Genomic DNA, 13927 nt, shown 5'->3' with positions numbered 1-13927 from the left:
AAAAAAACCCCAAAACTCACTCCAGCATCTCCCCCAGACCTTGATGGTCTATTGTATATCTCCACCCATAATCTCTTACGTCAGGCAACTTCACTTTTGTAGTTTGCCTGGTAGCTTCTATGAGCCGGGCCTGCTGCTTTTTTCTGAGTTACATAAAGTGAGTTCCTTGCACCTGTCCTTCAGGCAGCCCCCCAGATAGGTTAGAACAGATGCACACAATAATCATTATTTTACTTTAAAACATCTGTTTTTGGGGGCACCTGAGTGGCTCAGTGGTTAAGCATCTGCCTTCGGTTCAGGTCATGATCCCAGGGTCCTGGGATCGAGCACCGCATCGGGCTCCCTGCTCCACGGGAAGCCTGCTTCTCCCTCTCCCACTCCCCTTGCTTGTGTTCCCTCTCTCGCTGTGTCTCTCTCTGTCAAATAAATAAATAAAATCTTTTAAAAAAATAAAACATATGTTTTTTAAAAAGTTAATCAGTATCACAAATGGAAAACAGTATGATTTGCCAAAAACAGAAGGCAATTATAACTATAACTATAATGCAAACAAAACAATTTTTCTTGAATTCTAGCTAAACCCTGTTCCCACTAAAAGCTCCAGTCCTGAAACTTACTCTTGGTAGTTCCAGAGCTTTTAAAAACATGTCAGAGGGTCTCCTTAATACAATCAGAACAATTGGAAGGGAACCTAAAATGGGATGTCATTCAATTTTTTTTTTTTTAATTTTTTTTTCCTGGACCTTTTTCAAATCATTTCATGTTTCATGAGAGGAATGATCTCAACACATTGAGTGTTTGAGTGCAAACACTTGGTGGTTGAGTACAAAGGCTGTGGAGCAAGAATTAAATTCAAATACCAACCCTACCACTGACCAGCTGGGTGACTTTGAGTGAGTTATTGTGCTTCTCTGAGCATTCATTTCTTCTGTTATGGCCTATAAAAATCTAGCCTCACATAAAACCTGCACATGAATGTTGAGAGCAGCTTTATTCACAATAGCCCCAAACTGGAAACAACCCAGATGCCCTTCAATGGGTTGACACCCAAACTGGGGTTCATCCATAACATGAAGTACCATTTAGCAGTAAAGAGAACAAAGTATTGATGAACATAAGAAGCTGGACGAATTTCCAGAAAATTATACTGAGTGAAAAAAATAAAAACAGAGCTAGTCCCAAAAGGTTACATACTCTAGGATTCCATTTATGTAACACTCTTAAAGTGACAAAATTATAAAACTAGGGAATAGATCAGTCCCTGCCGAGGGCTTAGGGATTTGGAGGGAGGGAAAAGATGAGGGAGATGGGTGTAGATATAAAAGAGCAACACAGGAGATCCTCAGGATGACGGGAGTCTTCTGTAACTTGACTCTGGTGGTGGATGCACATTTGATAAAATACACGTAGACACACACAAAAAAATAAAAGTAAACTGCTGGGAGATCTAAGTGAGATTGGTGGACTGTAGCAATGTCAGTATCCTGGTTGTGATATTGAACTGTAGTTTTGCAAGATGCTACCATTGGAGAAAACTGAGTAAGTGGCACACAGGATCTCTCTGTGTTATTTCTTATAACTGCATGCAAATATATAATTATCTTTTTAAAAAAGATTTATTTATTTATTTGAGAGAGAGAGAGAGAACATGTATGCATGCATGTGTGCATTAGTTAGGGAAGGGGCGGAGGGAGACAGAGAATCTCAAGCAGGCTCCATGCTGAGTGCAGAGCCCTACACAGGGCTCGATCTCACAACCCTGAGATTATGACCTGAGCAGAAATCAAGAGTTATCCGCCCAACTGAATGAGCCACCCAGGTACCCTGCAAATATACAATGATCTTAAAATAAACAGTTTAATTAGAAAAATAAAAGCCTTGTAGGTTTTCTGGGAGGATCAGATGAGGTAGTATTTTGGGAAGGAAATTCATTTAACAAAAGTGTATTGAACCTCTCATTTATCCAGGCACTATGTGAATGCTAAGCTGAGAACAATAAATAAAATACACAGGGTCCATGTTCTAGTGGAAATTTTATTATACTAGAGCGCCACACAAAAGTGAGTTGTTACTTTAAAAACTTATCCTTAAAATTGGCTCAATATTGTTCACTAATTGACAAGTAGTGTTCATTGAGTACTTGGATATAATGAAAATAGACTCAGAGAGATTACAAAACTTGCCCAGGTGCCAAGTAGAGCCAGGAGCGGGATCCAGACCCAGATCTGAGCACCAGGTTGTGGCTCATCATCTCTAAACTCGTTGCCTTCAACAAAGGGGTATTGTTGTCTTTGCAGGACAACCCAGTAAAGACAGCCAAAGTGGAGTGTGGGGACTTTTACAACTCTGGAGATAGAGCAACTATGGATGAAGAGGGCTACATCTGGTTCCTGGGGAGGAACGATGACATCATCAATGCCTCTGGGTAGGTATGGCTGACCTGAGCCGGGAGGCATCACCCTCACATGCCTCATGGGATCTAGCTTGTTCTGACATTCATCCAAGCTTGGTGATGGTTAGCTCAGGCTGACTCTGAACAGAGCTCTGTCTATGGGCCCCCTTTCTGGGGATACCTGTGCACCTCCCCCAAGCCCTGCATCCAGAAAAGTCTATCAAAATGTAGTTCAAGAAGGTCTGCAAGGCGAACCATAATGAGACATTATGCAATTTAAGGGATTTGGAAGGAAGACGTTACATAGGCCCTTATTGTTGAGGAAGCTTCCTCTATGTTTGGCTCCTCTAATGGGACACAACAATCACTGAAAATTTTAATAATAGATAACAACAACATAAACCTTTATGGGGCACTTACTATGGGGATGCACACTCTGCAGTGCTTTATATAACCCAGCTCTCAGTGCTAGAAGGTAGATGCAGTTATGCCCATTTTACAGATGAAGGAACTGGGTTACTGACTAGTGAATAAAGTTCCCTAAAGTTTCAGAGTGCTGGGTACAACCCAGATTTACCAAAGCTGTCTGGCTCCAAGTCAGTTGTCCCTAAATCTTCACGTGATTTGGAAAGAAAAAAAAAAATGACACATTATACCAGAGTAACAAGTTCTCTTGGCTATTTCAGGGAAGTTGAGTGTGTTTACCTTTTAAATTTCTAAAACATGCTAATATGATGGGGAAGAGTATGCAGAATTTGCATGAATGTTTAAGATAAAGGCTGAGGCTTCTAGTAGGTTTCATGCCAAGGGAAGCTGCTTGAGCCCAGCCCCAGAGCTCGGGGAGAACTAAATATTCACCCTCCTCCCTGAGCAGAGGCAGTGAGGTGAGAAACTCTGGGGAGCATGTGAGTGTTGTATTTCTCAGCACGGAGTGCCCATTCTTCATGTTTGGGGCCCATGAGAGAGCCAGGGCACAGGTATCTGGCTTCCTGTGACAGTTATCCTATGTGACAAGGGACGAGGTGACCCTCCAAAACATGAGACTTGAGGGCTTGGGTCACCCGGCCCTGGCAGCCACTCAGAAGCCAAGAAGGAGCCCGCAGGTACCGCGTCGGGCCCGCAGAGGTGGAGAATGCCCTGGCCGAACACCCGGCTGTGGCTGAATCAGCTCTGGTGAGCAGCCTGGACCCAATTCGAAGGGAGGTGAGGAGGACACAGAGGTCATCGTGTCTGTGTGTGGGCACCAAGGCAGGTGCCGGGAAACCTTCCTCCTGGTCCTGTCTCTCCAACCTTGGACCTCGGGTGGAGGGGGGCCCCGGGGTGTGCATGTGCATTTACACTGTGTGGCCACCAGAGAGCAGTGTGGCCTCAACCATGTGGGACAGAAAATGATGCTTGTGAATGTGGCTTGCAGCTGGGGCTACTGCTGCCCGTCTCCTAATTTCTGAGCCCTTCCTACCTGCCGGCTCATTTCCCCCTCACAGCAACCTCATTAATTAAGGACTCTGAGACCCTTTTTTACAGGGAAAGAAACAAGCATAAGGAGATTAAATAAGTTGCCTGATCACAAAGCTGTCAAGTGGTGGAGCCAGAATGGGAATGTGAGCAGTCTGGCTCCAGAGCAAGCATTCATTGATTCACTGTGTGCTGAGCACCTACTCTGGACAAGGCCCTGTGCCCTGTAGACGCGACATGAATAATAGGAACGTAGTTAATCACCACCATTGATTTAATGCCCACAGAACTCTACCTATAATAATAGGGAAAATGGTGATGATAATGATAGGAATAAAAATCAGTTTAAACGAGCTTCATGGTTTATATGAATGATCTCGATGAATCTTGAGAGCCATGCCCTGAGGAATGAAGCCGTGCTGTCCCCACATCAGAGAAGGACATGGAGGCTGAGAGAGGTGAAGTAATTTTCCAAGGCAGAGAGTAGAAATTGGAAGTATGGACACTGGTCCTGTTCTTTTCCAGAGGCTCAACTGTCAACTTGTTTTTCCATTTACTTAATACACATTTACTTTTTAGACTATACACTTGGTTGCCACTCCCCCTGAGCCTCCACTCTGGTTCTGCGCTGCAGGTGGTGAAGGCATTTATTGTCCTGACTCCGGAATTCCTCTCCCATGACCGGGACCAGCTCACCAAGGAGCTACAGCAGCATGTGAAGTCAGTGCCAGCCCCGTGTAAGTACCCCAGGAAGGTGAGTGAGGGCAGAGGGATGGGGCCTGGTCCCGTCCAGTGGGCCCTGGGCTCTGCTGCCCCAAATCTCCTGGGGTGGCTGGGGTGGAGCTTACGTAGCCCATGGAATGAGCATTTTTCTCTACTGAAGAAGCATTCAACTTAGGGGTTTAGGGGAGATCCATCTTAATCATGGAAACCTCTATCCTGTGTCAGAAAACAAAAAGGCTGACAAAAAACCTACAGAAAAAAATCAGCCAAGAGCCTAGAAATATCCAAGAAGGATATTTGAAATCTTTCACAATTTGAAAAAGACATTCGGGGCACCTGGGTGGCTCAGTCGTTAAGCGTCTGCCTTCGGCTCGGGTCACGATCTCAGGGTCCTGGGATCGAGCCCCTCATCGGGCTCCCTGCTCGGCGGGAAGCCTGCTTCTCCCTCTCCCACTCCCCCTGCTTGTGTTCCCTCTCTCGTTGTGTCTCTCTCTGTCAAATAAATAAAAAGAAAATCTTGAAAAAAAGAAAAAAAGAAAAAGACATTCAAGTCAACAACTGCCACACTTTTAAAAAACATTATTTGTAGTAAGAAATATATTCTAAATTGAAGCCCAATACATATATAGATACATAACAAACAAAAGGTAACAAAATAATATTTATTGTAGCATAAAATACATTCTGAGAGATTTTTTTTCTACCTCGTTTTCAGTGCCATGTGAGAACTATGAAAATGTCCAACAATAGAGAAATGATTAAATTATTCGTGGTAATTAATGCTGTCCTATAATTTAAAAAGATGATGCAGATCTCTTATTTGTAACATAAAAAACATCACAAAAATATATTATTAAGAGACAAAAGCAGGCTGTGAATAAATATACATGTTATCTGACTTGTTGAAAAACCACGTTTGCAAGGATACATGGGTCAAAAATTTAACGTGTCTTTCTTTTGTAATAATACATTGCTGTGCTTTCTGAGTGTTTACCCAAAGCTAGATAGCTAATATTTATTGAACATGTGTGCCGGGCGCTGGACTCAAAGCTCTACATGTGTTATTTCATATAATCCCCCCAAACCTGAGATGGTATAACCATCCATTTGACAGAATGGAAACGGGAGAGGCTCAGAGACTCACAGTAAATTGCCTGAGGTTGGAGTGAAGAAAAGGGCAGAGCTGAACTCAAACCCAGTGTATCTGAAAACGGAGTTCGTCCTTCACATGTAAGGCTCTGCCGCCTCCTAGAGAGTAGACTGGAGGATGCAGGCCAGTTAGGATGGGCTGATGTTCCTGTGAGGAACTAGTAGCCCCTGTCTTAGTGGCTCCTACTAGGGAAGTATCTTTCTTGCTCCGGCCACATGTCCGCATGGTCTTCCTGGGACCAGGATAAAGGAGCACCCACCATAGGTAACTGCCAGGTGCTAGAAGAGATGGACAGAGTGGATGCCAGACCAGTGGTCTCAAGTGTTCTGTTCGAGGTGGCACGCCTCACTCCCACTCACATCTCACTGGTCAGAGCACATCACAGGGCTGCATCCAACTTCCCGGGTCAGGGGACACCCTGACATGCCTTGGTGGAGCCTACTGGGGCCACCACAGGGTGCCAGCCCGTCTGGGGGACTGTGCAGGGGCAGAGGAGGAGCCTGGGGCATTGGTAAGAAATGACAGCAGGACTAAGTTGGGATGGGTTTGCTTTATCCTTGACCAGATGGAATTTGTCTCAGAGCTGCCCGAAACCGTCACTGGCAAGATTAAAAGAAGTGACCTTCGGAAAAAGGAGTTTGGTCAGATGTAATCAGCAAAACCCTCAGAAACCACTGTGTCTTCTTTGCCAAATCCCTGGCTGCCTCAGTTTCCTCACTATGGGGAGGGTGAGGAGGGGAGTGTTGGACATTGATTTTAAGAGCATCAGGAGTGCTCACATTGCAGCATTTTTGTTCTTTTAAATTACTATCCATTACTCTCCTGCTTCCAAGTCCCCGAGTGAGCGCCCAGGATGTAGCTGGGGTAATAAAGGGACATGAGCATCCAAGGGGACTTGTGTTGTGCTTTGATTCTGTGAATGAACCAGAGCTAAATGCGGTCCCTCCATGATTCTCCCCAAGCCCCATTGGAGAGGACTCTGGGGCCAGATTCTCCCCCCTGGTTCCAGGGGCCCTGGGTGACTCCTGTTGTCTGTTCAACAACCACAACACAGAGGTCTGGGGAGGGACCCTTCCTTGGCCCCAGGTGTCCACCTCTGCCTGGCTTGCCCATGCCCTGCTGGAGGGTGAGGTCAGGGCCAAGCTAGTGAGGTGGCTGGGGAAGGGGGAAGGCACCGAGGGCAGCCCAGCCTGGTGGTTCCACCTGCCTGCCAGACCATTCCTCACCGCTCCATCCAGCATGCCATGGACCCGCTGCCTCTGTATGGTGCTGCTTCCAGGTCCCAGCCTGCACCAGCTTAGGTGTGGGAGGGATCTGCCCTGTGGGGACCCAGGAAACCTGCAAGACTCCTCCAGCCCTTTCCGGGGTGCCCAATCCCCCATGCCTTCCATGGAGCCCAGGAGCTCCGTTCCCCAGCCCTCCGTAGGGCCCCCCAATCACTCACCCTTCCCCAGGGCCCAGGAATCCCTCAGCCTCCCCAGGGGCCCGGAGCTCTCCCCACACTTTATGAGGTCCTCCTGCCATCTGTAGCCCGAGAGATGATGTGTGCAAAGGGCAGGGCTTAGCACAGGCCTGAAACAGGAGGGACCTCTGGTTGTCACCAGTGTTGCTTTGAACAGCTGTGAGACGTGAGGCACCGGATCTGGGAAGGCACTTGCCCCATGGAGATGATGATGCTAATGTCCACAGGTGCTCAGCACGGGGCTTCCTCTTGTCCTCAGCACAGTTATGGACACAGGCTTGGACGCCCCAGCTCCCTGAAGGAAAGCAGCCCAGGGTCACAGAGCTGGTAAGCAGCACAGCTGGATCTCACACTCTAGGCTCCCGGCCCTGTTTCCAGGGGCCACGAAGGGCTTCGTAGACAGGAGGCTGACACTGGCTTTGGGGACACTTCCTCACCTCCACGAGTGATCTCACCTGTTCGAGGCCCCCAAACTCTGTTCACTGCTTCTTCTTCCCTGCTCCCTGTTCCAGTTATAATCAGGGTGACCCCGGCCATCCTTCCTGGAATTCCCTAGTCCCCCTTATAGGCTGGGCCTATATATATATAGTCTGACTCCACCCCTTCTGTAGCTGCTCTCTCCTTCTATAACCAGGACCACCCGACTCTGGGGCTCTGGAGGCGGGCAGCAGCTTCTAAACAGAATTTAATACAAATGTTTTGCTATCCTTGTTTTGTTTTTGTTTGCGTGTCTTTTATGGCTTCTTTATATTTTATGGCTAATTATATAAATATATTTATATTTATGTTAAAGATACTGCGTTCCTATTTTAGCAGTGCTGAAATGGTTCCTGTTTACAAGAAATTTACACAGTAAGTGGTGGTTTGTAGAGCATTGATTTTCAGCTGCCTTGGGCCTGAATGAGTTGGGATTAACTCACAATTAGATAACACTAATTGTGTTAGTCCTAGAGAGAAACAGTTTAGGAGGTTCGGCTCAGGACAGGGCCCAAGAGAGATGATCACAGGGGGTTTGTCCAGTCACCTGGGTCCCTGGCCCTGCCCACCTGCTTGGCTCTCCCCGTCCAGCACACCTGGGGCTGCCAGCTCTCTGGGTGTTGTCTTGGATCCCCCAGGAGAGAAGCTGGTGAATGTTTTCTCTTAAAATGCTCTCATTCCTGGAGGTCCCAAGAGATCCCATGAGAGTCAGCTTGGATTGTTTCCCCTGTGAGGTTCATATCGTAAAGCCCAAGCTAGTGGGTAGCAGGGTCACATAGATAAGCGACAGATCTACCGCTGTTGGAGGTGTTCAAATGTCTCCGTCAATTAGGGATGATTTTGAGGCCATTCGGTCTTCTCATACTAATATCCCAGGATATACCAGCCCAGAAGACATATCTGATTACAATTTTGTCATGCTTATTTCATTCGGTTCCAATGTAGCTTTTTCTTTGGGATTTCTTTACTCCTATTTTATTTGTAGAGGTACTTCTCAATTTCTAAACATATGGGAATTTCTAGTGAGCTTTTTATCCATGATTTCTAGCACATTATATTACCACAACATGCTCTGTGTGATTTCATGCCTCTGAAACATATTGAAATGTCCCTTATGACCAAAATAGATCGGGTGCATTTTTGTAAGTGTATCCTATATGCCTAAAGTTAATGTGTCCTCCACAGTGGTCTATGGATGTGGACAGACATACGGAGATAGCTGTGGGATTCAGATGGTTTGCTCTCAAGGTCTACATGTTATGGATGTTCTGTCTGCTTTGAGTCACTGAGAGAGGGTTGAAACCTCCCACTCTGCTTGTGTATTTGCTTGTTGTTGCAGTTCTGTCCTCCTTTGCTTTATATGTTGTTCAGCCAATGGCTCTAGGATGGGAGTTCTGGAAGGAAGGAGATAGCGCCCAGAAGAGGGCAACAGGGACCTGGGTTGGGAGGCAGCAGAAACAAGAAGGATGGCCAAAGTTCCAGAGAGGACCTGTTATTGGGATGGCACGTGGTGGGGCGCCAGTTGGGAAGGGGCTCTTTAAATATGAGGTCACGCGGGGTGCCCATTATGACCTACCAGGGGCAAAGGCAGATGATTGGCTGAGAGAGAGTATAAAGCCTCTGGGTTGCTAAGGAATGGTTCAACCAGGGGAAGGCTTGGAGAAAAGTGTATCCTCCTCCAATCCCTTCACCTGCTACTGTTTCCTGCTGACCTAGTGATTTACTAACCTGCTGACCTACTACCCTTTCTGAACCTCCCCTCGAGTACTTACTCTGACCCTGACACCGTCGCTGACCCCTTCTTCTCCTGACAAACGCCTTCCCCAATCCCACCCTTTATTTCTACCCTGCTCCCAACCCTCATTAAAACCCTATCCCCTTCCCACCCCTTCCCACCCCTCCCTACCCCACCCACCCCTACCTCCACTCCACCCCCCATCTCCACCTCCTCCCTGACGCCCCAGCACCCCTTGAAAGGACCAAGACATGAAGGTGCAGAGGCTGTTGTTCCTGGTGCTCTTGCTGCGGTGTCCCGGTTCCCCAAACCCAAATGTGAGTAAACATGGCACTTCACTGGCATCTTCACAGGTGTGGGGGGAAGGGCAGAGGGGGAGGGAGAGAGAGAATCCCAAGCCAGCTGTGCAGTGAGTCCAGAGCCTGAAGAGGGGCTCATCCTCAGGACCATGAGACCATGACTTGATCCAAACCAAGACGTCGTCACTGAACGGCCTGAGCCCCCCGGTGACTCAAAGCTGCTAGTGGTGTCTTCATTCCTACTGGGTTCTTTCACATGGTGGTCAAATAATAGTTTTTTCATGGGGTTGTTGGTGAGAACTTCAGAAGAACTGCAGTTCTTCCTGAAGACCGGGGACCACAGGGCAGGTTTCTCGGTCAGCCTGAAGGGGCTGTGGCCACAGCCGTCCACATCAAGTTCTGGGTCCTGTCTGTGCTGCTTGGTCCAAAAAGAGCAGCTCTGGCAGGATGGAAACCTGCAAATACTAGGGTAATGGTGGCAAGAAGGAAGGATTTGAGAAGATATGAAAAGCCATTGAGCTCTTTGTCTTAAATAGGGGGCTTGTATGATATGTACATTATATCTCATTAAAATTGTCTTTTAAAATGTCGGGAATGCTAATTTATAGGAGCTACGGGCATTAGACTGGCTCCTGGAAGCCCAGTGAAGATCCTGCTTCAAGCCTTGTATGTTTAGGGTCCATCTTCTACATTGATTTCATGTCAGCACATTGTTCATATTTGTGAAGTTTGGCAGCCCTGGGAACAGTGGTATCTTAAGCATTGGTGTTGGGTCTTGAGTGTTAAACAGTGAAATGTCCTTTGTGCTCTGTGCTTCCTGGTTGGTTGACTTGTAACAACTTCGGAGTCAGCCCTTTCCTCCTGGCCTTGGAGGCTGTCCCCAGGGACTCTGTGTCCCACCAGGTCCGTGGGAGCCCTGAGAAGCCCAGCAGACACTAAGTGACCGCATCTCGCTGGGACGTTTGTCACAGGAAAATCTGATGGATTGATGTAATCAGGAAGTGAATGAGTTGTTACCCTTTCTTTGGCCCAGTGTGTACAGAGTGTTGATTTCCCCAAAGTCAAAAGCTCCTGAATGTCCTTAGGATTGTCCAAATATAAAGAAATACCTGGTTCCTAGTGTGACTATTTCACTCCTTAAAAAAGAAAACCCTTACCCTCAGGAGAGAGAGACAGACAGGGAACACTCTAGAAATAAGCAGACTTCTTTAGATCGGCCTACACCAGATTCTTAGAGAGGGATTTGCAAAGTGGGAGTAGTCAGGAAGGACCCTAGTGTTGAGGCAGAATCATCCCACATGAATACCTCCAGTCAAAATAGACTCGATTCTGTTTCTTTTGAGTCTTCAATGGAGGGAATTTCTTCGTAGTCTTTATTGGAAATATTCCCCTCTGCCTAGGCTGCATCTCATAGAGCACTTCGCCTTTCTCACCCTCCCTCATCTCTGAGCTCTTGCATAAACTACCTGGTCTCGCATTTCCCTCCTCCACCTGCTCATGGCCATTGTCTGTTAGAACCTAGTGTTATTGGCCCCATTGGATGTCATCTAGTTAAGAGTCAGCTACTGGTCAGCATCCAGACAGCTGCTAGATGTACCACGTGGCCACAACTGGGGGTGTTTTCCATTTGTGACAAGATGGCCTCTGTCTTTTGTGCATTTGATCCCCATGATCAACCATTGAGCAGATAGCTAATGTTCTCTTTCAGACAGCGGCTGTTCCAAGACCGTGTATGTTTCCCACCAGCACACATGTTTGTGACCTCAGCTGTGAGGGTTGAGGATGAAAATGTTATAGATTTCAGGGGTACTTTCTAGAGAGTTGTGTTTGCACAAAATTCAAGCTTGGTGTGAATTAGTAGGAATTGCATTGTGAGCGTCTTGTCTCCTAAAATACTTGGAACTCCAGTTTTTGTAAAATGAGATGTGTTCTTTGTTTTGGTGTCCATATCCAGGAATTTTGTATTCTTTTAGAAATGAAATTTCATGGTCACCTGGGTGGCTCAGTCAGTTGAGCTTCTGCCTTAGCCTTGGGTCATGATCCCAGGGTCCTGGGATTGAGCCCTGCTTGGGCTCCCTGCTCAGCCGGCAGTCTTCTTTTCTGTCTCCCTCTACCCCTTCCCCTGCTCATGCTCTCTCTCTCTTTCACATAAGTAAATAAAATCTTTTTAAAAATCAAATTTTAGAGTTGCTCTTGACTGATTTAGTTACAATACTGAGAAATAGGAACATGAATGCCTTTCATTGGCTTTTGGAGATAGGTGTTCAAGTAATTTAAAATGTCACAGATACCATCAAAATAAACAAGATCACCTGATTATGAAAGTCTTTATGTACCCCTGAAATCTGACATTTTGGGCTGTGATTCTGAAGCAAAGTGGGCATTGAAAGAAAACATCACTGTTTTCAGAAACTAAACAGTAATTCGAATTTATTTTTGTTGAAATAATAATCCCATATTCTTCTAATAGAAGCCTCCTGTCTCTCTCTCACTCATGTCCTGATCTATAAACATCTGTCCATAGAACATTCTCATTTATATCTCTAGTACATTTTTTAGTCTTGCTTTTTCTCATTCTTCCATAAATTTTGGGCCTATTTTTGGAAAGGTTCCAGAGGAGTTTATCCAGGTCCTTCATGGATGTACAATAGAAGTCAGTGACTTCTTACCTACTGTAAGTTTACATTTACTTATCTTGTCTATTTTATGTTGGCTTATAAATTCTTAAGTTCTGTTAGCTATAGAAAATTTATTTGCCATGTGTTTGTAGGCAAAATAAAATCTCTTAAGATTTGTCTATTAGATTTTTCCTACAGCTTCAGTGTTATATAATGTATATATGATCACAACATCTTTTTCAAGAATACAGTTTGTTGATAGTTGACATAGGTAAACACAGGGAAACCCATCAGCACAGTACGATAGTAAACACACTCATCACTCCCAAAAGTTTGCCCCTGTTCCTTTGTAATCCCTCTGTGCTCCTTCTCCTCCATGGGGAGGCAGTTGAGAGGTGTGCTTACCTGGGGGAGGCTGGTGGAGGGTTTGTAAAGTTGATTGTTTGGGACAGAGACATTGTAAATCTTTGAGATTCCTCATTGTCTCACGTGTTATTTCAGCTTGTCCATGTTGTGCCTGACCGTTTCCTTCTTGGCCCTGATGGGGTTGGAGTTCTATGGAAACTTCCCATTATCACTGCCCCCTTGGGAGTTTGTGTCTTTCTCATTTATATCTGGAGAACCATCCTCGCTGTAAGTATACTAAAGTAGCTTATATATACTGTTCTTCATAAATGAGCAGAAAATTTTATAGTTATTGGACCTTTTATATCCATTCAGTAATAGAAATATCCCTCTAATACATCAATTTTGATGATCACCTAGATTGAAATAGATTTAAATTTGTGTTGCAGTGCCTTCTGTGATCCATATGTTCTTTTTTTTTTTTTTTTAAGTTCAAGCATAATTGGCCAACAGTGTAGTATTAGTTTCAGGTGTACAACATGATTCAGCAATTCTATACATTTCTCAGTGCTCATCACAATAAGTGTACTCTTAATCCCCTTCACCTCTTTCATCCATCCCTCCACCCACCTGCCCTCCAACCCATGTGTTCTTTAGAAGTGTGTTGTTTAATCTCCATTTTTTGGTCATTCTCTAGCTATCTTTCAGTACTTGGTGTCTAGTTTGAGTCATTTGTGGTCTGAGAACATACGTCCTGTGATTTCTTTTCCTTTGGTCGTTCAGATGTATCTTATGGCCCAGAATATGGCCTCTCTTAGTGAATGTTCCATGGGAACTTGAGAAGAATGTCTTTAGTTTGGTTGTTGAATGGATTATTCTGCAGATGTTAATGGATCCAGTTGATTGGTGATGCTTTTCAGTTCACCTGTATTCTCATGGAATTTCTGTATCTGTTGGATCTGTCAATGACTGATAGAGGGTTCTGAATTCCCCAGCTATAATAGGGATTCATCTGTTTCCATCAGCAATTCTTTCAGTTTCTGCCTGATGTACTTCGACACTCTGTTGTTAATGCATGCACATGAGAAATTATTATGTCTTTTGGAGGATTGACACCTTTACCGTTGAAGTAATGCCCATCATTATCCCCGACGGTTTTCCTTACTCTGTAGTGTGTTTTGAAGGATCATTTCACTGGCCACAGGTTTCTCGTTGGATGTTTCTGTTAACACTTTAAACATTTCATCCTTCTTGATGGCAAGGTTTCGGAA

At 45.5% G+C, this 13927-nt stretch overlaps 1 protein-coding gene across 33 annotated transcripts in view; it reads left to right on the top strand.

Moving 5' to 3' along the window:
- Positions 1 to 13904, top strand: part of LOC135364553 (acyl-coenzyme A synthetase ACSM1, mitochondrial-like) — a 36635-nt gene extending 22731 nt beyond the window's left edge. For 2 of the 33 annotated variants that reach the window (XM_064592726.1, XM_064592723.1), the window contains 5 exons: positions 2298 to 2425; positions 4427 to 4584; positions 7442 to 7509; positions 9624 to 9711; positions 12813 to 13901. In XM_064592726.1, the coding sequence (XP_064448796.1) occupies positions 2298 to 2425; positions 4427 to 4584; positions 7442 to 7509; positions 9624 to 9711; positions 12813 to 12832 (462 nt within the window). In that variant the 3' untranslated portion in view covers positions 12833 to 13901. The other 31 variants (XR_010411886.1, XR_010411884.1, XR_010411901.1 and 28 more) reach the window with 31 other exon arrangements.
- The last annotated feature ends 23 nt before the right edge of the window (positions 13905 to 13927 follow it).

Source organism: Mirounga angustirostris, unplaced genomic scaffold, assembly GCF_029215605.1.
Source record: "Mirounga angustirostris isolate CCGP_5_RB_7025 unplaced genomic scaffold, mMirAng1.0.hap1 SCAF_5, whole genome shotgun sequence".
NCBI classification, from domain to species: Eukaryota; Metazoa; Chordata; class Mammalia; order Carnivora; family Phocidae; genus Mirounga; species Mirounga angustirostris.
The sequence above is the reverse complement of the archived record's forward strand: the minus strand, read 5'-3'. Positions and strand labels throughout refer to the sequence as shown.